At 40.8% G+C, this 25,857-nt stretch overlaps 1 protein-coding gene and 1 long non-coding RNA gene across 6 annotated transcripts in view; both read right to left on the reverse strand.

Annotated features, from left to right (window-relative positions):
* LOC113579188 overlaps positions 1-1,148 on the reverse strand; it is a 39,920-nt gene extending 38,772 nt beyond the window's left edge. Inside the window, exons 1-2 of the long non-coding RNA XR_004776993.1 lie at positions 1,117-1,148; positions 804-871 (exon numbers count right to left, since the gene is read on the reverse strand). This is a non-coding gene — a long non-coding RNA (uncharacterized LOC113579188). The remainder of the gene's footprint in view (positions 1-803; positions 872-1,116) is intronic.
* LOC113579187 (receptor tyrosine-protein kinase erbB-4) overlaps positions 1-25,064 on the reverse strand; it is a 165,441-nt gene extending 140,377 nt beyond the window's left edge. For all 5 annotated transcript variants that reach the window (XM_035534874.1, XM_027012944.2, XM_035534872.1 and 2 more), the window contains exon 1: positions 24,735-25,064. In XM_035534874.1, the coding sequence (XP_035390767.1) occupies positions 24,735-24,807 (73 nt within the window). In that variant the 5' untranslated portion in view covers positions 24,808-25,064. The remainder of the gene's footprint in view (positions 1-24,734) is intronic.
* Positions 25,065-25,857: the final 793 nt, after the last annotated feature.

The following is a 25,857-nucleotide window of genomic DNA, read 5'->3' on the forward strand; positions in this document are numbered from 1 at the left end:
TGTCAGAGCTGTGTCTCCTGGACACGGGCCATGCCTTCTGCTTAATGGGTCGGTGTGATGTCATAAGCCCATGCCACTTGCTTGACAGGAGGGGTTGGGAAATATTCACTGCGAAGGTAACGTAAAAGTGTTCAGCACTTTGGGCCAAAATAAATAATAACACAACAAGCATGCTGGCATCAGGAAAACTGCCTCAGAAGAGCACTATTTTTACTAGTACCTATAAAGACACAGCCAAGTAGCCAACTTACCTTGTCAGTAAACTCGATAATTTGTTAGAGCAAGTCTTCACTAAGATTTAATGAGTTTAAATAGATTTGGCTACTATGTTAAAAAGTGTATTTTGCCAACATAGATTAATTATGTCTGCATCTGTTAAACTGGTGGCAGTTTAGAATACTTTTGATGACAAAGCCTGCCCTGTTTTCATATCGGCATGACTGTCAATTGGCCACAATGCTACTGTGTAAACAGAATGTACTGCTGAATAGGGCCATAAAGGCCCCCACATTCTCACCCCATCTATATGTGTCATGATAACCTCCTCAGCACAGCAACCAACCTCCAAGGTGTAGAACAAACCTCAAGCCAACGCAAGCCAGCGGCCCATGTAATACCAAACAATCCTCTCCTGCACATTTTATAGTTCCAGAGTAAAAGTAAAGAGAGAAAGAGTCCATTCCTGTCTTAGAAGAAAAAGAGAATTTGTGGAGTGATGACGGCATTATTTGTTTGCTGGTATGAACATTTCTGACTGCACAGAGGGTATAAAAGCAATGAGTCTACAACTGTTGCTCACTTACTCAGCTATGTCTTCCACTTTTATCACTCGTATTTTAGTTCCTTCAGCTGCTACATGAAATTCATGGACCTTTGAGAAATATGCAAATGAATAATAATAATGAGCTAAGAAATATGTTAATGGTCTTATCAGTGTGCTAGCACAGATTTATTGAGATTTCAAGATCATGCTAATTTGTCTCTGTTAGGTTGTTCATCCACTGTTAGCTTTTAGTGTTATTGGAAGAAGAGCTCCTTCAAACAGGGCACGTGAAAACACTCTGGGTCGTGCTTTAATGTCTGTCATAACTAAACAACTCAGAAAGCAGTAGCAACCTGTCTTATCTCCAGCAGAATGTCACACCATTCTTCTTCATTATGACTGGTAGCTGTAAAAAAGTGACTGCTGAGGCACTGTACACTGTTCAGGCAAACATTATTACCACATGCCATTATAGTATTATTATTATTTTTCAATTTCGATTTACCTGCTAGATTGCCTGGGTAGAGTGTAATTAATATCAATGGTGTTAACTTGCTGCCTATGGAACAGCTTTACAAGGATCAGCCAATATAATGGAACTGACATAGTTGGGAGGGGTTGCAAAAAAAATCGAGCCAAGATTTTAGCACCGCATCCCACACTTACCTCAGTGAGATTTTCACTGAGATGACCCAACGGCTTTCCAGCAGGTGCCCAGTGAAAGCAGACTGGGAGGGTGGGGAGGCTAACAGTTTTAACAGCGTTATGGCCTCAAGGATCAAGCGCATCTGCAATGTGCATATGGGCACCTGTATTTAGACCTGCAAAGTAAAGTTTTATTACTTTACATTTATTACCTTATTACTTTTTTATTCAGGCAATTGAAGGAGTAAGACTAAAAGTGAAACCAAATTTAGGGAGATTGTGTTTAGGAAATCATCCAAATAAACAAAAACCTAAATACGACATGAATTTCAGATTAAATTACCGTTACCTGTAAAATCAAATAATAGCATACTTGTCAACGAATGTATTGTTTAGTTTAGTAAGCAATTATCTTTTTCTAAAATACATACACAAAGGGAATGTTTTTAGATATGTATTTTTGTGAGTGCCTAATCTGTAGTTGTGGCACTTAAAGAAGTACAATAATATATAAAGCTCAGCTGTGTTTTATTTTTGCAAACTTCCCTGGCTGAACTCAAAAGAACTCACTGAAGTGCAATGACAAAGAGGATTAGAGCATACCGCACATGCCAGAAATGATGCCCAAAATACCCTCAAGCTCTGCCCATCAAAATACCCCTTAAGTACAGTAATAGAAGTGGGATAAATAGTTCAAGTGCCTCCAAAAATAACAGGGTGCCATAGTTAAGGAGTATGGGGGGGGGGTTGTTAGGGTTCAGTTGCTCAACTTCTTGTGACATTAAACAGAGACATGGTTGCCTGGAGTCTAAAGAGTGTCAGAAGAGGAGTGGGTGAATACAGCCTCACCACAGGAAGAAAGTCATGCGTTATTTTTCCAGAATAAAGGTCCATAATGTGCTGCTTTCATCTTGTGCATCACTGAGACCACCGAAACCTTTCTGAAAGGACATTGCCAACTGTACATCAAGGGATGGTGAGATTATCCCTTACGGATTAACGACTGCCTATCTATCCCACTGAAAATGGGATAGATGGGTGGGCATACTGCTTGCTGATACACAAGATGTGAACTCAGGAACTATGCAGCTGATAACGCCAGCATTCTCTGTAGTGAGTCCTCCGGAGGAATATGCAATTAACCATGCCCCCTCCCCCCATCTCCATTTATAAATGAGGGCACACGCTTCTAGGCTGGCAGGTTTGAGCAGTGGCATGTCCTCCAGAGCCAGACAGACAGACAGACAAACAGAGAGAGACATACAGAGAAAGAGAGTGAGAGATAAGGTGTGGTCAGTGAGAGAGGTACAGTCAAGATAGAGCTTAAAAAATAAATAAATAAATAAATAAATAAATACATACATACATACATACATACATACATACATACATACATACATATATATATATATATATATATGTATATATATATATATATATATATATATATATATATATAGAGAGAGAGAGAGAGAGAGAGAGAGAGAGATAAGAACTTGGTGTTCTCCTTTTCTCCTGTTTTTGCCAGTCTTTCAGTCTTTCAAGTACAACAAACAAACCGATCCTGGCGCCGTGAAGACGAGCGCTTGGCGTACCTTGAAAATGACACCATTAAAAGTCCAGATTGCTGTCACACACTCCCACTGTTTTGTACACAGGTGGAGTTGTGGAGGCAAATGAATTTTTCATGACAATTTTGAAAGATAAGTACACACTACACTGACAGTAATGTATTTCTTAAAGGGAATCTGTCAGATATTGTAGCAAATTTGAACATCCTTTTCTAATGTCTTTTCTGTGTCAGTGTACTATTTTGATTGATTGCTTGGGGAGAATTTTTGTGCTCTTAGGTTGGTAAGTTCAGATCAAATCCTGTGTTAGAGATGAATCCCGAGCACATATTTATGGAAATATTTATTCAAATAAACATAAAAAGCCTCCATTTAGTAATCACTATATTTCCAAAATTATCATATCTTGCATCAATACTTGCATGAGTAACCAACCATAATATCAGTGTGATGGTGGGTCGTGGGTGTCGGGGAGTGGTTTCCTTGTGTTTAGTAATTTAATTATTTGCATCGATTTCTCTTCCACTGGGCTGTGTTTTCAGTTCATTAAGACTTATTAAGACTCATTAATAAACATTCAGTGTGGATAAGATGGGCAGGACTCAGCACCTTCCTCTGATTGGTCATTAACCTTAGAGGAGGTAGAAAGAGATCATAAATGCCCATGCAATACGACACATCCAAGGACCACTGACATGGACAGAGCTTCCTGCTACTTCCGTAGGAATGGGTCATAAGCGGTCAGGCACAAGGTGGGAGGGGGCTTTCTGTAGCAAGCAATACATTGCCATGCTGCCGTGTTTCCTTTCACTACCGGACACCTCACAGATCACTGAAAGAGAAAGAAAGTAATAGTTCAGAACCGATTGTAAGTGCCACACAAGGTAAACGCCATGATGCTTCACAATCTTTACAGAACAGACCCACAAACTTTATCCAAGAGGTTTAAAGCAAAGGTCTGTCTCACATTTAAGGGAGGAGTTTAAAGCCAGATCACTGCAAGCCATATAACAAAACATATACTCTAGGCCCAATTGGGTTAGATTCACTGATCCTTATAAAATATTAAGTAAAGTTGAAAAATGTGAGACAAATCAGACATTTCACAACTCAGTGATTATATTGCAATATTTGTGCATCCTTAATCTAACCACACACACACACACACACACACACACACACACACACACACACACACACACACACACACACACACACACACACACACACACACACACACACACACACCATGTACTAGTGAAGACTGAAAGGTAGAACCACCCCCAAATTACACCATAAGTCTCCATTATCTCCAGCAGCTGGTTTCTCCTAATGCCCAGATGTCAACTGCTGTCACCATACCTGCAGGACATGATGTGCAGTGGAGTTGCTACCCTGACTGATCTTGCTCACTTTTGTCAAGCTGTGGCTACCTCACCCAATGCTCACCCATGGTCTGCATGAATCCTCATGTCAGCGAGCCCATCATGGAGTCTGGCAGGGCTCGGGAACGGAAGAAAGATGATGCAAATATGTTCCCAGGGCCCATGCTGTATCCCAAAGGATGTCCTCTCTCAGTCCTGCAAACTCTTCTATCCCTCCCTCTCCTTTGTCAGGCAAAGCCTGCGCCCGCTGCTACAGGCTGGTAGGCTGTCCATCTGTTTAATAGCTCCACCCCTCTTTGTAATGGTGTTGACCTTAGCAATGGGTTTTGGGGAAAACCAACCCTATATGGGGTGGCTGATGAAGGTGAGAGACAAAGACAGAGAGAGAAAGAGTGACAGAGAGAGACAGGGAGAGATATTCAAACAGAAAGAGAGAGAGGGGGAGTATGAGAGTGAGAATAAAGAGATAGAAAGGTGGGTTAGTAGGATAGACGTGCCTGTAGGGCTTCACATGTTGTCATTTTCCCTTTAATAACTTTTTGGTGTGTTGATAATTGCCATTTGTGGCATCGTTTTCTGTTTACAGTTCTTGAAGTTCTGGTTCTACAAGGCAGACGTCTAAGGCAAGTACAAGTACCCGGAAGCTTACTACATGTATTATTGCTTGTCAGTTAAAGAAAGTAAAATAAGGTTGCACTTGTCTTGGGTTTGGATTGAACTTAATTGGTCGAGTTCTACAACTTCTACCAATTAGGGCAGTAATTTCTGAGAAAGTAAATTTACTTTTATAGCAGGTCATAATATAGATATTCTCACAATGTAGAGGTCTAATGACCAAAATGACAAAATATGCTCCAATTGTTCCAAAAGCTAAATCACATTTTCATATTTCATGGGTTCTTCTCTCATTGCAAATATTGTATGCATGTTATCATGAGCACAAGTTCTCATTTACTAGTGTGTACCCATATAAATAGGAGAAGGGAAAGAAAAGAAGCAAACCTTCAAAAATCAATGTGCTGTGATATCAACGGGTCCTTTATTAGACTGGCATGTTTCCACAAACATATTGCCTTCCTTTTCAATGCAACATGGGTAAACGCCTGTCACATAAAGAATTCACGGAAATAGACGCGTCCCGATTCAGAGTCACACATCAGCTCATGAAGAAAAATGGACATCGCTCCAATTTCATCTCCGCTAACTTGCTCTATGTGATTTATTAGGACACTGGTGGGCACGTGCCGCTGGAATCATGCATGGTAAATCAGTTCAGATTAAATCGAAGTGCCATTCCCACTTGTCTACATATATTTCTCTCTAATCTTTAAATTTCCCAGAAGGACCAAGTAGAGCACCTCTGTATTTCTATCAGTGCTATGATAGCCAGAGTCTTAACACCTGTTTCCATGTTCTCAGGCAACAGTATCTGTCTGCACACTGCAGACCAGTGGGCTTTCATATATAGAATGCAAATTGTAAATAAAGTTCATGCATCAAAATATAGGCATGCCTTTTACTCTGTGACGCTGTATGGATAATTCATGTTTGGACTCAAAAACATGTCCATTCCATCTGTAGTCTGCAGACAGACCTAGCTCTTCTCAGATGAGTCATAATCTTGGGACAGTTACTCAGTGAGGGGTGGGCACACTGAGTGTACCATTGTGGGTTGCCCCATCAGGTTAGCAGCTTACACCAGTGATAGATATAAAGAAATATATTGGTCGGCCCCAGCTCTATGGTTTTTCAGAAGCAAACAACAATTATCTGGAATGTGTTTTTTTTTTAACCCTAAACACTCTCTCTCTCTCTCTCTCTCTCTCTCTCTCTCTCTCTCTCTCTCTCTCTCTCTCTCTCTCTCTCTCTCTCTCACACACACACACACACACACACACACACACACACACAAAGATAGAGATTTCTGGGAACCACTGAACTGTTCCACTTGTGATTACTTTGCTAACGTTGTGATTAGCAACACTAATGAAGTCAAGTTTGAGCAGACTGAAATTAATTAACTTAGTGTATGTTGCACAAGGAAGTCATCTTGCTGCTGTTGCCTCTTCTTTTCATGACATTAATAGCTGCTAATGACTTAAACATGAAATAGTTGAATTGGGAAATGACATCTTCCCACCACAAGGCAAACCATATTTCATTACCGACTATTGCTTCGTATTTGATAGATCCTGCTGCTACTTTCATACTGGTTGATACATTTTCCAGAATGCTACAGTGATAGAATGAAAAGGTTCACTGTTTGAAACCACTTCAAATTAGTTTTATTCACATTTAGCATAAACTTGCTTTTTTGTCCATTTGACTGATTTCATTCTTAAATTTGTTCACATTAAAATATTGAACATATTGCAGATCTAACCAGACTGCTTAGTCATGCCTTGATTCAATGGCGTAATTGATTTTTAAAGGCCAGATTCCACCTCAGTCTCTTATTGAGCTGGAATCTCTCGCCATACAGGCCTGCTCTTCCAATTTCTCAAATCCAATTTCTGGTGCTAAATTCTGCAATCACTTGTAGTTAACTGAACTGTTACTATAAATGATGGTAGGTGAAAGGTGACAGGAGAGTAGAATATCTGTAGGACATGGGCCTTGATAGCTGTGATTTGATTACCTGTGCTCTAGGACCAATTAACTACCAGTAATGAGTAAATCCTGGACAGGATTTTGGATTCAAGATGTGGCACTAAAGAGCTAAAGACCTCTGCTAGGAGGGCCATTGGGGTTTAGAACTGCATCATTTTATACAGGCAAGGATTGTGGCTTTTTCTCACTATGGCCCTGGGGACTCATTTGGAGGTGACACCAAGTATGTGGCACACAATATTGCAGGACCTTGAGCCAACAGTGCATGACAGGTAATTCCATTACTCTGTGGAAGGGGTCGAAGGTTGCATGGCGATCAATACAACACACTGAAATCCAGAGCTTAGTGTTTGAGTAGCTACAAGACAAGAAAAAAAAAAATCCATTGTGTTTCCATCAGAGTGTGTGGCTTTGCTACTTGTCAGAGATCTGCCGGACACAGATAAGCATTAGGAGATCATAAAGTAGAAGAGAATATGGAATCACAAAAGTAGGCTTCATGTTCAACCTCCATGTTTGTGTGTGTGTGTGTCAGTGAGCAGTAAGGCAATATTTGGGAGTTCTCATAAAATGGGCCTAAAAATAACCATTGCACATTCTGTCTTAATAAGATTTGCCATTCAGCTGCCAGAGTAAGACATCTGGGGTACGATCTTTTTGTCCAAACAAATAAGTTCTGCCGATTCTTTAATTAACAAAAATCTTACATCTCCACGGATGTGATTCGCAGAAGGGGAAAAGATGGCACAATTTTGAATTCTGTGACTTCAGAGCAGGGGAAAAAAAGAAGAAAAAAATACTGTTTGGCATAGCGGCATTGGTGATGGAACACACAGCTAAACCCACAAAAAACTCAACATATGGGATCCCTCAAAATGAATACAGAGAAGCTTATTCACAATGGCTATAATAGCAGCGAGAGGACTATCACAAATGATCCTGTTTGTCCAGTCAACCTAGCTATACTGTTAAAACATAAATGGTGAGGGGGTTAAATGTAGCATTCGCTCTTCCTTCAGTGTGATTTGCAATGGCAGCCAGTGTGTAGAGTCTTGACACTTAGCCATTCAGCCACTACTCAGAGGGTATGTATTATTCTGACTTGAAGAAAAGCTCAGAATTAGGACCAGCGTCCACAGTAAGACAGAGTTCCCCACTGCGGACACCTTCCAAGCGCTTGGAAAACACAGCCAGCGCTAATGCTATTCTACTATGAGCTCTCACTGAGAAAAAGAACAGATCTCATATGGGTACCGCGGCTTGATCTAATTAAAAATAATCCTCTTTAATAAAAACCAAATATAGCATGGCCAACATTCCCCTAGCTTCATATGCAATAACAGGAAACACAAGTTGTGCGTATCAAGGATCTGCGACTCGCTCTGAACAATGGGCTTAAACCATAAGGTGATTGTCCTCTGGTACAAGTAGCTATGACATAATGGGAGGCCTAAAACATGCTAGCACATTTCTTTATTTATTTAGAATATCACATCAATGGCCTCTGTGAGCTACTTGCGTTGTCAGCTTAAACAATTCATCGTTATTGCAGTGTTATTGCAAAGCTGTCATGTCCCATGCTATAACTTGAACTAGCATAGAGGTGACCTCTCAAACACAAAGTAGATGCGCAAAAAGCAACCCCTGCACGCAGTTGAATTTAATTCGCACTGTCCTCTAAAACGAATTGCTGTGGGTTTTAATGAATTACGCTCTAACACAGCATCTGCCGTCGCTAGCGGCTAGCGCACAAACGCTCTGGAAACTCGAAAAAGCGGGGGTGCAGTTTGCCTGACTTCCCATCGAGGTTCAACTTAGACATGCAACAATGCCACCATGTAAATCATTGCGCCCCCAAAGAAAATGAATTTTGAGCCCACCTGCGACTAAAATCTTCTTCTCTGACTCGATTTTTTTTGTGCAGAATAAGAGAAGGGGACGAGAGAAAGAAAGTGATTATATGGAAGGAGTGATGGAAGGGCAGGGAGAGCCAGGGAAATTCATTAAAAAGTGGGCGAGGGCGATGCACGGTGACACAGAGACAGAGAGAGCGAGTGTTGGCAACTTCGCTAATAATGAAGGCCATGTTTATTATAGACGGCGATCGGTGCTATTTGTCATGAGGTGAGCCCAAGAGAAAGAGAGACAGGCGGAGAAAGTGCATGGGGGGCTGTGAGAATAAGATAAGACAGCGAGATCGGGGGCGGGGGGAGGAGGGGTTACGAAGTAAGCTAAACAAATATGAAAATGAAGCTGGAGGAATAAGCGGAAGGAAGAGACAGGGAGAGACCCCTGTGTTCATCTTCGGGTAATCAGAGGCTCGGAATGAGATAATATTCCCCGTTTCTCTCAGAAAGAACAGATAAACAAGCGTGAACATACAGACACATGCGAGCGCGCACACACAGTAATCAGTGTTTTTTTTTTTTTTTTTCTTAATCACAGGAAAAAAAGAAAGGAAAGCTTGAGAGTGATACGAGAGATACGGAGTCAGACTGGGGTCAGATATGGGGACATACATACTAATGAACAGATGAAGGGACAGGGCACTGTGGGTGAATATGGACACGCACACACACACAGCCAGATAAAGGATGAAGGATGACAAAGAGAGAATGACGCTGTGTTCAAATGAAGCTAGTGAGCCTCTATTATTACACTCATAAATCCTGAGGAAGAACTACACAATACACTCACACACACGCTCGCACACACATGTATACACAAACATGCATCTGAGCATGCTCACATAGTCATGAACAGCAAACATTCTTTTGTGTTTTTTCATGATACACATACAAACATTCTCTTTTGAAACAAACATGCAAACATATCAAACATATGTACTTATATAGCACACACACACAAACACACACACACACACACACACACACACACACATCAAACATATTCTCTTTTGTAACACACACACACTCATCAAACACATTCTCCTTTGAACACACACACTTACTACACTCTCCCTCACTCAGATAGGTGACCATTTCAAAGTTATTTTATATTTTTCTTTTTCTTTTCATTAATATTTAAACTTAAACCACCACACCAGATACTCCAGTTAATTATTCAAGTTCCTCTTACCAAACATTGCAAAACATCAGCTACAAGGAAACAGCATGGGGTCTGATTGAACTAATTTGAGAACTGCCATTAAGGACAGTAAACCAGCACTCTGCAGCTTTTAAGCACAATTTGTTCAGAGCACAATTGGTCATGACCCTATTGTGAAATAAGTACTTTATTTTTATCTTATTATATGATGAAAGGTGAATCTTGATCTTCTAAAACCAAGTAAAGACTCAGCAGTAGATGGTAAAGCAACATGTACCGAACTGACTGAATTCCTGAGACACACAACTCTCAGAGTGAAAAAAACAAAGACAATACCACGGTCCCCCAAGGGAAGAGGACATATATATATATATATATATTTATTTATATTTATATTTATATTTGACATTTGCACACAAGCGACATTAAGTGGCAAAATGGGCAAGGAGTTGTGATCTATGCAATTTCAAGCCTACTGAGCTAACTATGTTACTTAGCTGATGCTTTTTATTGTAAGCAACTTAAAGCTAGGACTAAGTACAACTTGAGCATTTGAAGGTTAAGGGCCTTACTGAGGGGCCCAACAGTAGCAACTTGGCAGTGGAAGGGCTTGAACCAGTAATCCTCCAACTACAAGTCATGTACCTTAACCACTGAGCTACCACAGCTCCACAAAATTGGTATCTATCTCTTGATGCCCTGTTTTGAACTGACTCAGCTCTAATTGTTTTGATTTCTGCAAGGACATAGAACTGTGCGTCAAGAAGCTGATTGGTAGTGTATGACGTGAATGACTCACCGATCAAGAGGTGAGTCAGCGAGACCAGCTCCCCTTTTATTAGCCCAGCTGCAAATGCATCAAGAGAGAATTGGCTAAAAATCACTTGCATTTGTACCATTTCGAAGATGCTCTTATGCAGTGCACCATGTTCGACCTGATCTACCAGGGGAGCCACAGGAGCCATGCCAGCACAAACTCACAAACAAGTGCACACCTGCATTTCTTCAAGATGATCATTCATGACAATGAGGTTGAGAGAATTGTTCACTGTGATTGGATCAGCAGATTTATTGGAAAAAAGTTAAAACAAGCACTCCCATTCCGTGTATGTGTGTGTACACCTACAGTTCAGTCCAGGATTTCGCTCTCTGTTCTTTGTCAGAGTGCATGCGCTGGTCCTGCCTTTAATTAAACCACAATCAGCTGAAGACAGTTAGCGCTCATTTGCTCTCATTGAAATGAGCAGCACTGACACCTCCCAGGAGACCACACAATTAACCGACACGAGCCCAATTAGCAGCGAGGCTAACAGCGGCGGCATCACGCTACATCTTCTGCATGCTGCAAGAGCCCTCTGATTAAAGTTAGCAAAAGGGCACGCCAGATAAAATGTTCATACAAGGAAACAGCTTAGTTCATACCTGTGGGTTCAGGTAAATGGTTCTGTGGATGTCTAGATTTAAGGAGAGAGAGAGAAAGAGAGAGAGAGAAAGTACTGAATGGTGGAAATCTAGTTGCATATACCCTACTTTTTAAAACAACAGGCTATTCTTTTTATTCTCAGAAAGGAGGCACCACAACACACCAACCAGAATTTTATTTTACTTTATTTAAAAAAAAAAAAGGCAACCACAAATTGCCCAACAGTGTCATTTGAATAACCCTAAAAGCCAAGAACTCATCAATGAAAATAATGCAATGGACCCATCTGGAAATTAAATTATGGTGAAAGTATTTTGGAGCTGAAGTGTGGAAAACAGGAAGATATATTAGTTTGTTTTTGGTAGCCAAGTGTATGCTCGGTATTTTACAGCGCTCAAAACACTCATAATGCTCTATCAACGCTGATGGCGGGCGGCTGGGTTTTTCGAGATAACAGACGGCAGCTCGGAAAAGCGACAGGGAAATACAGAGCGCATGGCCACAACCATGCCATTCCTCTCGGCTGGTGCCAAAAAGAAGTGGGAAATGAAGAAACATATATAGTGAGCATGCAGAAAGCAAAAGGGGGAAAAACATATTGTTTCTGTTGTTTCATAACTAAGATCAAGTCATTTTATGTTGCCAATTGAGAGTATATTTTAGTCTAAGGTTCATATAAGATTTGAGGAAGAGAACACCACTAAGGAGAAAAAAAAAGCTTGCTTTGTGTGTTATCATGGTTTGGCATGTGTGTTAACCTGCTTTGTGTGTTATCATGGCTTGGCGTGTGTTAGCTTGCTTTGTGTGTTATCATGTTAGGCTGAAAAATTCCTTCTCCAGCCTAACATGATAACACAAAAAGCAAGCAAAGTTAGCATTATTTTAGTTGCATTGTGTTAACAAGCCTCTATCTGGTTTCAGTCATTAACAACATTAGCATTTTTGGATGAGCTACTCCTTTAAGCAGGAGCACTATGAACAATCAGATGCAGTCTCTCTACAGTCAGCCAACATGAGGTAAGCTCTCACACACACACAATACACCTTTTAGTTAGCTTACTAATGGGCCAGAATGACAGCAGCTGATAATTGGCTCTCCCCTCTGGTTTCTCCAGACTTTACCAATCAATATCTCCTCCTTCAGGATGCAGGTAGGACCAGCAAAGCAGACAGTGGATGAATCTCTCTGTGCCTTCCTCCCAGATGGATTAAGGGGCTAGTGTCACTCTTACTGAGTCTTTACTGGCTGGTCTTGGATCAGTTTTCCCCATTTCGACCTGAAAACCGCATCATTACCAGCAGTCAGAGTAGAAAAGGAACAAACAAACAATAGAAGAGGATGCTAGTTAAAAGGAAGCTGAGAGACATTGCTAAGCCATTAGAGCTCCCACTTCCATAAGCAGCATTTTGAGAATCGCTAAAAGGAAATTTAGCAGGAAGGGCTTGATTATTTTTGCTACTTTTTCTTGATAATTTCTCTGATAATTTTAGCTGCTGCCTAGGGGAGAGTAGTTTCTTAGTTCAAGTCTGTTTGAAAACCTTGCCAGTGCTTTTAAAAGGTACCCTTAATGACTCCTGAATTATGAAGGTTTTTTAATTATTACTGTTTATTTTTAAATTATGGACCTTTTTTTCTAAAAGGTTGATAGAGTGGAGGCCAGACAGAAATAACATTTTCAAGGTTCTGTGGTTCCTGTCCCTTTGCAAGGTCCTCAAGATCACAGGCATGTGGTGATAAAGCACACGCCTGTGATCTTTTTGAACCACTGACGTTAAAACGTGAACAGCGTACGCAGTGTCCAGAAAGCAACAGCATGCCAAGCAACCCTTGTTAATCAAGGGTACCACATGCTGCACGGGTGCAGGGTGCATGCTGATATCAGACCCTGTGGAGTTGTCTGGATGTGGGCCTGTTGTGAATGCAAATGGCCTCCTGCACATGCTCCATGGGCAAAGTCATGATCACTCCATCTCCAAATGATCACCTCTCTGAGTCCGGTCATGCTGAACCAGTTCGTCCTCGGCAAGCATCGCATGAGGATCCATTTGAATTTTAAAGGAAGCACACCTGTGCAGTGACTGGTGTGTACAGGGTTTTAACACCCAGTTGATTTGCAGATACCAAGCCATGCTTAGTCGTATGAATTTCACAGGTTAATGGCAGGGAAACAGGTGGCTCAATATGAATCCAAAGTTAATCCAAGCACAAGTTGCAAAGTGAACATTTTAAATAGGGTCTAGAGGGCCGTTTGCGTTTGACGCATCCCTAAACAAAACTGTCGTCAGCTCCAGTGATGCTAGTTCAGTTTCCAGTGGTTCCACAGCTAACTCTAACTGTTTGTGTTCTTATTAGGTGAGAAGGGCATGCTCCTCCCTTCCTGCTGATTAGCCGATTCCCTGCTGGGTGGAGCCAATTGAGGACCTTGAGCATGTCACTTACATGCAGGCCTTCAAGCAGTAAGCGCCTGTTCACACCTATTTTGTAGGAACCAGATCAAGAAGGTGTGAGTGGCTACATGTGTCATGGGGATAAAGTCCATTTGCGAGGTATTCTGGTTGTTGAGAAATCAAAACATTGCTACCTGCTTGCTACCATACTGTTTCCGTTAAGAGGGCCTCAAGACTCACAGTACTTAAAGAGTTTATGGAGAAAACATCAGCATGCGCTTCAGAGCAAAACAAAACAATGTTCAGTGTTCGGTTCCCTTTTCTGCTTTACGTACCTTACTTCCTAACAACTGTGTTGTATAGGAGAGTAGCGGAAAAGCAAAGCAAAGCAAAGCAAAATAAAAGAAAATGCAGTGTTTCACAGTTGGGCCATTTGAACCTTCCCATGTTTAGAACCTACATTATTTCTCTGTGATGTGTGCTTGAAAAGTGAACTGCATGTCCCTCTCTCTCTCTCTCTCTCTCTCTCTCTCTCTCTCTCTCTCTCTCTCTTTCTCACTTACACACACATACAATAATGTCTCCATTTGTGACAGTGAAAGATATTTTCTCAGTAGTTCCTGACGGAGTTTGACTGGTTGTGTGTCAGTACTTTCACTGGAGAGTGGGGAGATGCCCTCAAGAATCTTGCATGCATCCACGTAATTAAGTTCTGCCAGATATGTCATTTACACATTTTGTCCTACATTAGAAAGTGCTGGAAGCTGTGCATGACACTTATGCCCCAATAGTATAAATATGTATTTGTGCATGTAAAGCCAGACATAAAATAAATCAAAATATCAAGTGTAGTGAATGTTGCAGGAAGTGTTATTAATACTTGTTACTCTCCTGCAAACATCATCGTTCACTGGTATAAGTCTTGTCCAGGCTTATTAAGTTACACAGGCTACAGGACTAAATGGCCCTGCCTGTTTAGGATAAACTACAAACAGGTTTAAACAAAGGTTAAAATTACCCCTATTCAAAGATTGCTAGAATCCTGTAGCAACTGTAGTAGCGGAATTGGTAGAAGTAGTAGATGTAGTAGCAGTAGTAGTAGGTGTAGTAGAGAGACAGCTTGTCACTAGTAATGTGTGTGAGAGAGAGAGAGTGTATGTAAAAGAGAGAGCAGAACTGACTCTGGGTCATTTATCAAACCTGGCTGGTCTTCAGCTGGTGAATAAAGCTTCACCACCAGCTGTCCAATTTCATTCGGTGTCGAGGGTTTCTGCCACCTCCCATTGTAACAGGCATGGCAGAGTGAGGCACCAGTGCGGCCACACACCACGACGCACGAGCTAGACACAAAAGCCGACAGCGTGTTTACGAGCAGCAGTCACTAGTTAATTGTTAAAGTGGATGTGAGTTAATTGACTGGGGAACTAAAATGCTGTGAAGATTTAAGGCCAGGAAGAAAGGGGTCTGGTCAAGCTGTGCATGGGTGCATGTGTGTGTGTTTGTGTGTGTGTTTGTGAGTATGCATGTGCATGAAGAAGAGTAGAGAGAGACATAAAGAAAAGCGTGTGAACTTCTGTCAAAACAGCGGCAGCCGCTACAGAACAGAGAACCTAATTATGGACTTAATTAAGCTGTGGTGTGTACACATGAAAGAGAGAGAGAGAGACTGAGTAAGTGCCCGAATAGGTTTAGTATATGTGTTCCCTTGTGAACATTTGGTAAATAATTATGAGCTTGCATTGGGGTTGAGAGTTTAATAAGGTGGAAGGTTTGTATACAAGGTGAAGTTAAAGTTTCTGAGGAAACGCCCAAATAGGAGCAAGCAAAACTATTTAAAACTGCCCTCTTCCTATAAACAAGACCGACCAATCATAAATGATCTCAGACACTCAAAACAATGCAACTTAATTGCTTGCTTTGATCTGCGACTAATTTTGCTAATGAGGAAGACTCATTTTTCTTGTGCTTTGTTTTCGTGAGCCTCTCCTTGACCATAGCTGATTACTCATACCGCCACTACAGCACGCGGGGGACTTGCGAAATGCACGAGCACAGAAGACGGATTACACACGCTGGCGAGGAGTTCCAAAAGGCAGACACGCGTCCTTCATCTCTGTGGACAGGTGTTGCGTGTAGAAAATGAATTGGCCGTGCAGATTCTCTCAGCTTTGAATAGGGATTATAAAATGAAAGAAGGAAAATGAGGGGGAAAAAAGAAAGAAAGAAAGAAAGAAAAGGCTTGGTCTTCATTTGATATAAATGGATGTTCCCTTAGTTAAATTAAACACAACCCAATCATTGAAGCTCCTGATTATTCTGCACTCTTTTCAAGACTGTTAGGGAAGAGGTTTTAAGGGATCAGGTTTTCTTTTCACCCTCCAAGGGACACAGGGGTGTGACGCTGATGCACTCTTGGACTAATCTGGGCATGTGGCTCTCCAGTTCACATTTACTTTAACACACCTGCCTCACAGGAAGCACAAGAAGACTAAACTTGGAGCCGAAAGCCACGATAAAAAGGTTCTTAGCCAGGGTGACAGTAAGAGCAGGGGTAAGAGAACTTTCATCGGGTGCTGATTCACCTTCCCTAGGGCTAGATTTGGGATTTGATCCACTTTATGGTGTGGTGCCCCTAACTACCTATCTGGTATGAAGGTGGTCTGAGCCAGGGCTTCTTGTTTACACTCTCTGTGCTGCATAGGTTAGTCTTCTCTTCTCTAGCCTACCTGATCTGATCTCTGCAGGGCCTGATCATTAGCTGATGGGATGTGTCAGAAAACGAAAGAAAACAGTAAAATATCGCAGTGCAGCTGTCCTCTGGGACTGGAGTTGCGAACTGCTCTCGACACATATTGCAAAGATAAATAAAAACACCCAGTGCTAGTGTTCAGGTAGATGCTGTCAGGATTGCAACAGCAAACAATGTATTACACCATTCCTCCAGAATGGTCAATCCTTAGGCTGAATCCTCTCTGAGTATGTCAGAAGGAAGATATAGTCCACACCTTATCTGGTGATGAACTGAGGTTGTGTAGCGTATGCTGTTGTGTTGTCGGCCTTTGCACAACTCAGCTACAGCTCCAAAACAGAATATGCTCTTCCTTTCCTCATATGGCTCTTCCTAAAATAGTTAGTCGTTTAGACAGCAAAAAAAATAAACCCTCTAAACCAGCAGTTAGAAGGACCAGTGGAAAATGTACAGAAGTAGCTTTAAGAGTTGAAATGTAGGCTTCAGGGACTGCACATAGACTAGAGCAAATATATTTCAAGATGTATTTCAGAAACACAAAGTAAAGGGAAAACAAATACATGTCTTTGATAGTGGCTATTTTGCATTTATGCACTGTCTATTTGTTGTTGTTGTTTTTTTTTTTTACTTTTCCAATTTTGCTTATATCTGTTTTCCAATGGACAACCAATGTGAAGATGAAACCAAGATGAAATTTGGGTGACTGGAATTACACTGTTAAGAAGGAGGTGTAACGGTCCCATAAAAAGGTTGGTATGATCATCATTTGGCCTGAGAAGCAAGACCTTTGATAATCTGTACAGCATTTCCAATGATGTCTACTGCAGTGCACCCTCTCCTTTAATAATGTTCCTGAGAGAACATTAGTTCTCCCTCCCATTTTTCATCTCCCGTCTCGGTTAAAACAGAGTACGAAGCTAGCCAGAGGTCTTGTTGTCCTAATTAAGTAAATGAGAGCCACACAGAAGCAGATGGTCGGAGAAAGATGTTAATAATCATGTTTCCTGAACCACTCCATCAGAACTGCCCTGCAGGTTGACAGCAATGTGGCACATTCTAATTTTCATCTGCTCTCATTCGAAGACGGTTCAGTCATTGCCATATATATATACGGTATATGAACAACTGCTTCACCTCTTCTGGCATCAGAAGTCTTTTGCTTGCACAGCTGATGAAGGACTTCCATGATGAAGGACTTAATCGTCCTGGTTGGAATGAAAGTATTTGTACTACAGCATTTTTTTCAACCCCCTTTCAACCTCTTCACTCAGAGAGTAGCTTTTTGAAATGGAGAAGCAACCGATCTTTGTTGCTTGTTTGTAAAACCCTAACAGCTGGTACAACTCTGCACAGGAGAGTGGTTGCTTATCAGTCTTTTGTTTCTGGTGTTGCTGCCATAATGCTGGATGATTTGTCCCCTCCTCTTCCAGAATAATGATTCTATAATGTCAGCCTCATACCACAGAGTTCTTCGCACTGATATTTTTTTTAATTACTATTGGTCATGAAAATGTATCTGCTATGAAACAGGAAGTTTATGTTCTAATGAGACCAATGCTAAATGCAATCCATTAATTAATCTCTCTCTCTTCTGACGCACACGTTTACATTAAGATTAATAACCATATCAAAGAATACTACAACATTCTCAGTCTAGCCTTTGCAGAACCCAAAGCCAGTCCAGGTTTTTTTCTGTTCAAGCTCCACATGCTAGACAAATAATGAGGAGCTATTGATTGTCTGGTTCATATGGATGAGGTTCTAGAACAGAACAAATACCTGGACTGGTCCAGAGGTCCCAGAGGCTTGAATTTAGAACCTCTGTTCTAAAACACCCACCCCCCCATCCCCAATGCACACACACACACACACATACACATATATATATATATATATATATATATATATATATATAAACACAGAATAATATATATATATATATATATATATATATATATATATATATATATATATATATATATATATATATATATATATATATATATATATATATATAAACACAGAATAAAGCGCAGAAAATAAAGATCTTCCTGAAATACCCCATTAAATATTTACAGCCTCCCCAGGGAAGTGATGATCTCCCAGCAGGATGGGGAGTAATGAAGACTGAGTGGTAGAGAAAGCAAGAGAAGACGAGATGTATTCCTTATGACAGACTTGGGAGTAGCGGGAAGGGACAAGCTTTGAAAAGAGTTGCAGAAAGGGACTGGAGGAACAAGTGACAAAGGGCAAGTGTCAAAAGACAGAAAGAGGGAAATGAGGGAAAATGAAACAATATGAGAGCAGAGGATGATTGAGGGAGAGAATGTACAAAAAATGATGAAAGACAGAGGAGGAAACAACAATGAAGACATGACAGTTACGTCAAACATCAATAAGGAGGGATGGAAAAAAAAAGTAAAATAGAATATTAAGCAAAGCCAGCCCTCTTTTCCCTAAAAGCTAAAGGCTTGGTCTTCTTTCTGCCTTCATAAGCGTCAAACCCCGATTCCATCTGCATGTAAACCAAAGCAATCAACAGTGGTTGGGAGAAGAGAACAGGATGGTGCAGAACATCTGGCCACAGCCAGACAGCGGCCCCTGGCAGCCTAGCCGATCAAACCATGTTGAATGGAATCCTCCAGCCCCCTGGGCCAAGAAGAGACTGGCGACGCTGGCACATTTCAACCCCTGATACCTCCTTCCTGGCCGGGGACATTCTCCTAATAAATACTGCGCCAGTGTTGCTGCTTATAAACACAGCTGAGTCGTCACACGGGCTGCACCGGGCCCATGTCTTATGATGTGACTACCAAGGATGACTCTGGAGACATGGGTTAAAAGGTGTATTAGAGCATGAGGAGTCTTAACAAAGTACAGATATGAAAATATGAAATATTAGGCTAACATCAAATCACCCTAAGACAAATATACTAGTATAGCAAACATGACATGAAAAAAAATTGAGTAGTTGGCTCAGAAGGTTTAATAATGCAGGTGCAAGACTTTGGCAACAGGAAATATGTAATGATGGACCAGATCGGGTTTTCAGCATCCTAGAAAACACGGTAGAAGAAATGTAAGTGCAACATCAGGGTGGGGGTACTACAGATCAGTCTAAAGCAGCAGCGCTCACCTCTAGTACAGGAAATCTTCTCCTCTGCAGAGTTTAGTTCCAACCCTAATTTAACACACCTCATCCAGTAAATCAAGTCCTTCTGTAGTATCTACTGTGAGTCTGTAGATCTCCAAGAATTGGGTGCCCCCAGTCTACAGCCTCTAGAAATAAAAGCAGTCTGAGCAGGAGTTGGCAGAGCTGAACCTTAGTGCGTGGGCAGAGATGCTGATGTGTTACAGTGGTTATCAACTGCAGTCCCATGCATTTCCATTCAACGCACACTCTCATGGTTTCCTTTATATAACACACCTCACCTGGTTTCATAATGGACTGATAACCTAATGAGTAGTGTGAGCTGTGACGGAGTTGTTCTCACGAATGTAATGGATTGTAATGAAGAATAACTGCTGTACAGTGCAAGACTGAGCTGCTCCATCCTTGTTCCACAAGGCCTGGTTCCATCAGACTTTCCACACTGCATTTACCTAAGAGTCAGATGCGATGAAGTAGTGACCAGGCAGCTGAATCAATTGCTCAAAAAATTGGCCTGGGTTTGGATTAAAGCACAAGGATGACTAAGTATGTTTAATTCCAGTGGCAAGTTTATCCTCTGCTACAAATATTCCCAGACAGATCAAATAAGATGAGTTTTGACTGAGTCAGTGAGTTTGCGCTTGAACAGCGTGGGAGTATGCAGTAACACTCAGTCTCACCTCTACCAACACAGAACTTCACCATCTAAACTATATTTAGCCAGAAGCGAAGTATGGTCAGTCAGTATATGCACAACATAACATGTCTGATCTATCCACTATCCAGGCATAATAATCAGACCATTAACTCTAAGAATAAAACATACATTTATAAAATACAAAACTAGAAAATGTAAGAAATTATGTATTCACAGTTTTTTAAAAAGCATTCTGTGATCATCTTAAAATGTGTACAGATTGATACTCATCCCCACATTGACATTTTTTTTTCTGGTGGATTATAGGAAGAATACAGAAAATAAGTGTGCTATGTCAATTCTGCATTTGTTTCCTACTGGCAATGAGTATATGTAGTCAAGGGTTTTAAGGCTCTTTATAGATTGTTGTCAAACTAAAAATTGTGCAAACATTGCTACCACTGGTTGGCCTTTATTTAATGGCTTTACTATAAAAAAAAAAAGCAGTGCTTCAATTTTTCTTCATTCAACCCATGGCATATGAGTTTAAAATACAGCTTTGATCATATTTATTCCGAAATTTCACTGTCTGTTAGGTAAGGTAAATATATAGGGTAAATAAACTATTTCTGAAGATATTTCTGAAGATAGCTCACAAGGAGAGCTGGCAAGTGACTGAGTAATGAAACTGGAGTCACAACATTAATTTTACCTGATCTTAATTTATATTACATGAGCTGACAATCAAGTCCTATCACTGACTATATAGTCAACACCTGGTTATTACAGCAATGAAACAATTTCATACACAAAAGCATATTTAATTTAGACAACTGTGAAAATTTTGTATTTCTAAACATGCCTAATATAGGATAGTAAATTATACTGCCCAGAGATTCAAAGAAGCACATGTAGGAATCATGATTGCTTATTTCTGCTTATTTCTGTCCCTCTCAGGTACTCACTGCTGACAGTACACTCTTCCGCAATATGCCCTTGGGTTTACAGCTAACACATACTCAGCCTATACCTGTATACCTGCTTATTCATGTAATTAGCCAGGCAACTGGCCAATCACGAGGTAACTGTTCAAAGCATAAAATTATGCAGTTTAACTTATTGTTCACATCAAACATCAGAATGGAGAAAACAAACAACAAAAAAAAAAGATCTGAGTGACTTTGGCCAGACAGGGTAGTTTGACTCTTTCAGAAATTGCTACTTTCCTGGAATTTTTCCAAACTAAAATCTCTAGCGATTACATTAAAAAACAAAAAAACAAAAAACACACCCTGGACAGTGCTCTTCATAAATATAAACCATCCAGCATAGTGCTCTTCATATGCATTCCATTAACGTACAGCCTTATAATTGATCAAGCTTAGTGGCTTCCTCAACCTCATTCTTTCCCTTTCTCTTATTTCTCACCTACAGGCCTGTAAGGTCCACCTGTCCACCACATTACTGTTCTGGTCAGCACAGTTGATGGAGCATCTAAAAAGAATCACCAATTCAGCCTGTTTTAAAGGCCCCAGGGCCTTTCATTGGTGTGTAATTGTACAGCTTTGAATGTGTGGCTTGCCAATTTACATTAAGGACCATTTTAAAAGGCAACGGCAAGTAATGTAGCCAATGAGACACAAACAAATGTCCCAAACACTGTTTCAGCACTCTAGCTGACATTCTGTTCACATACTGCAGACCAGCTGGGAACGGAAGAGTGAAATGGAAGGAATGCCTCATTTGAAAATGTTAATGCTGGTAGCAGAGAGTGCCAGGGAGTGCCATTTGGCATCATGACCATGGGCTTTTTGGGTGAAGCATTCCTTTAAGGCCTATGTCTGACCAAGAAGGCACCATTTGAGAGAAGCAACAGAGCAAGATGTCAGATAGGAAGGGTGAACGGGATTCTGGGATAGCAATGGAGCTGGAAAGAGGATGAGGAGTCATGGTGCTGCCCCATCAGAAATAGGGATCCTTGGATGTTTGTTTTTTGAGAGGAATTCCAAGCAGAGTGGAACACGAGCCCTCAAGCAACTGAGTAGCGAATCCCTGTGGCTTCCTTTGCATCGCTAAAAGGCACAACCAGGAGGAATACACCCTGCTGCAATAGCTTAACCCACACCCAGGAGCAGCCAGACAGCCCGGGGATGAAGGTTGCTATTCTTGAGTGTTGGAGAGAGGAAAGAACGAGTGTAGAGCTAATTTTTTTCACTCTTTCTTTCTTTAGGGTGGTGATTTGCTTTGGCTGCCAGTGTAAGCCTGTCGAGGAAGAGCTGGCATGCCAGAATCAAAGGAAGTTTTTTTTTTTTTCTTCCTTACACATGAGAGGGAGAGAGGTTAAAACCTTAAGCCCTGTGGACAGATGAGGAGAGAAACAAGCATTCTGTGAGATAATGCCTTCTGAATCGAATCTTCTAGAGATTTTCTGTCTCATCATCCAATCCATGCTAATATTTAGATATTTGATGTTTTCACTTGAGAAATTATTTTTATTTAAGACAAATGTCTCTCTTTTCATCTTTTGAAGCCTTTTGAGAGTGGAATTAAGACAAAGTAGCAAGAGTTAAGACAAATGTTTCTCTTTTCATCTTTTGAAGCCCACGGAGAGTGGAATTAAGACATAGTTACAAGAGTTAAGTGGCAGTAGTTCCTCCTGGTGCACTAGGCACATTTAGTCTTATAATACAGCTAATCCTCGATCTAAAGCCGTCCCAGAATTCAGCAATATACTTCATTACTCTCTTATTATTATTCACAACCACTAACAGACTCTCTCGGGCAGTGATTGAGAGAGGGGTGTTACCAACCAAGTTAATAAAAGCTACAAATGGAAAACAGCGTAATCTGAGTCGATGTTGTTTATTCCCGGGATATCTGACAGTAATTTTCCTCAGAATTTAAACGTCACTACGCTGACCGGGTCAAATATAGTGCCATCTGCTTCTCGACAGAGCAGAGGTATGAAGAGACTGGGTTAAACAATCATCGAAAGGTCTTCTGACAGAAACGTAAAACATTTGATTTTTTCAGCATTCATTCACGACTCTGAAATATTTTAATAATTTAGATTATTTAAAGTCACAATAAATTACAAATGAATGAACCCTCTCCCTTTGTGCTGCCTGTCGTTTCTTTTCTGTTTCGTCATGTAGGCAGTGGTTGTACGATTTTTTGTTTTTTGTTTTTTAAGGTGCGTGACATAATCTGAAACAGCAACAAATAGCCCCCTTTTGACCAACTAGCGAGTTACAGGACACTACTGAGGTTGCAGGACGCCGAGTGTACTTCCATTCAAGTCCCTCGTTATATTACCGTGACTCTGCTTTGTATCAACTACAAGTGCAGACAGCCACTTCTGTCTGCCGCTGTACTAAACAATCGCTCGACGTGCAATAACCTTCTGTACTATACCACCACACTTTTTTAGTCTAATAAAAATGTTTGACAGGCAGTTTGCTTCGGCAGTCCTCCCTTATTACAATAATCACATTTAATACGTTTCTCATGACACAATAGGCTATTCTATAATAAATGTGCAATGAAACAGACCATAAGCACTTTACACCCACAGAACTAAGAGAGCTTAGTTCATTAACAGCAAACCACCAGTAAATTAAATTATATGCTTATTAGACACACTTGGGAAATGCGGGGTACCCTTGGCCTCGTGCAGCGCGGGGGAAATTCTGCTATGCGTGCGTTTCCGTTACGTGCCACCTTCGCGAGCATACCAAGTTACAGACCCACGCGCAGACCTCCTAGAATATGTGCTCCCCTGACAGGAAGAAAATACTGCTGGTATGCCTGAAGTATTTTACGCCTACTGAAGTATTAAGATAAAGCATTAGTGTAATTTTTGTCTGTGTACTTTGCATTTTTATTTTAATTTTTTAAAACAAATGAGTCATTTTCATATCGGAATATATACCAGTTAAACAGTGGAACAGTGAAATAAGTTTAGGCTCTGTCAAACTCTCAGGCTAGCGCGGCCACATCTGACGGACGGGGGAGAATACTCAGAACAGATCAGGCTTACACATTACATACCACCAAACTTCCCTCAGGACGTAGGCAGGAATGATGAGATGAGCTTATCTTTAAGGCATATTTTAGAAGATGTCCATGAAACACTGTAAATCTAGTGAATGTTAGGTAAAGCAAACGTCACTTTTTCAGTGCATATATAATTGATTACTCGTCTAAAAAGCAGAACTCCGAATCGAATAATCGCCATTAGCTCGAGCGCAAGACTGAGATTGACAAATCCACGCATTTCGGACAACTGGTCCAAAAACAAGCCACGGACACCTTGCGTCTTACGCACTTGTGCCGACACTTACCTGACTGCGAATAGATCACTCGAATAACCACGGCTGCCAGAAGAAAACACTGAAGAACAAGAGATGGCCCCATTTTCGTTATGTTGAAGAAGTTGTACCTCCATACATTCACATGTTCAGAAGGGAATCCTGTTTCTGAAGGGCAGTGATGGCTCTCTCCAGTCCGCAAATCTGAATATCACACCCGCGCTATTCAGAGGCGTTGTTGTCCACATGTCCCGACGGCAAATAAATTAGTCTGGTATGTTTTGTTCTGTATTATTTTTAAACATGTCAGTTACTTATCCACGATACAAAACTTGAAACCATTACCCAGTTACTGTAGCTCAATTCAGCGCCGAAGTTCTGCTTTCAGTGCCAGGGCACGCCTCCCAGTCTCATTAACACCTCCTACCTCTCGAGTGATTGGCCATAAGAAGGATTTTAACCGCGTAAACTGCGCCCACCTCATACTTCATTGGTTCACCAGTTAAGGAGTATTTAGACATTTTTTCACAAAGACTGGTATTTCGTTCATACACCTGCAACGGAGAAAGCTGGAGAGACAAAGAGAGAGTATATGGATTTTAATGGGTGTAATATTATACAATCACATAACCTTTTGTGGTAGTTTTGCTCTCAAGTATTTTTTACAAACTATTTACCAACGTGTATAAATAATAGCACATGGCCTAATGTAGAGGAATGGATGGATGGATGGACACCTAGGTACATAGACAGACAGACAGAAACTCTTATAGGCTCTGCATTGTTCAGCTTTGTGTATTCTTTACACAATATTTCATTGCTTTACATTTTTCCATGCTTGCATACTACTACCACTTCAACTGAGTATTTCTCACTTCAACGTTTTATTCACTTTTTATACTTATTATAACCATGCCCAATTTTAACTTGAATCTGTTTTTGCTGAAGCATAGAGGAGGTTGTAAATGAGTTATTGATTGAAAGGCAGTTTATATTCTTTTAGAAGACATAATCACGGTGCCTAATTTATTTTGAATATGAATATTGGAGCCATGTCGCTTCCCTCAAATTTGTCATTCCACTGTCATTGTTTGTCAACAATAGAAATATATCTCCTAAAATCTTCTGTTACCTCATGGTAGGGCTGCTTGAAGGT

This window comes from Electrophorus electricus, chromosome 16 (genome assembly GCF_013358815.1).
Source record: "Electrophorus electricus isolate fEleEle1 chromosome 16, fEleEle1.pri, whole genome shotgun sequence".
NCBI classification, from domain to species: domain Eukaryota; kingdom Metazoa; phylum Chordata; class Actinopteri; order Gymnotiformes; family Gymnotidae; genus Electrophorus; species Electrophorus electricus.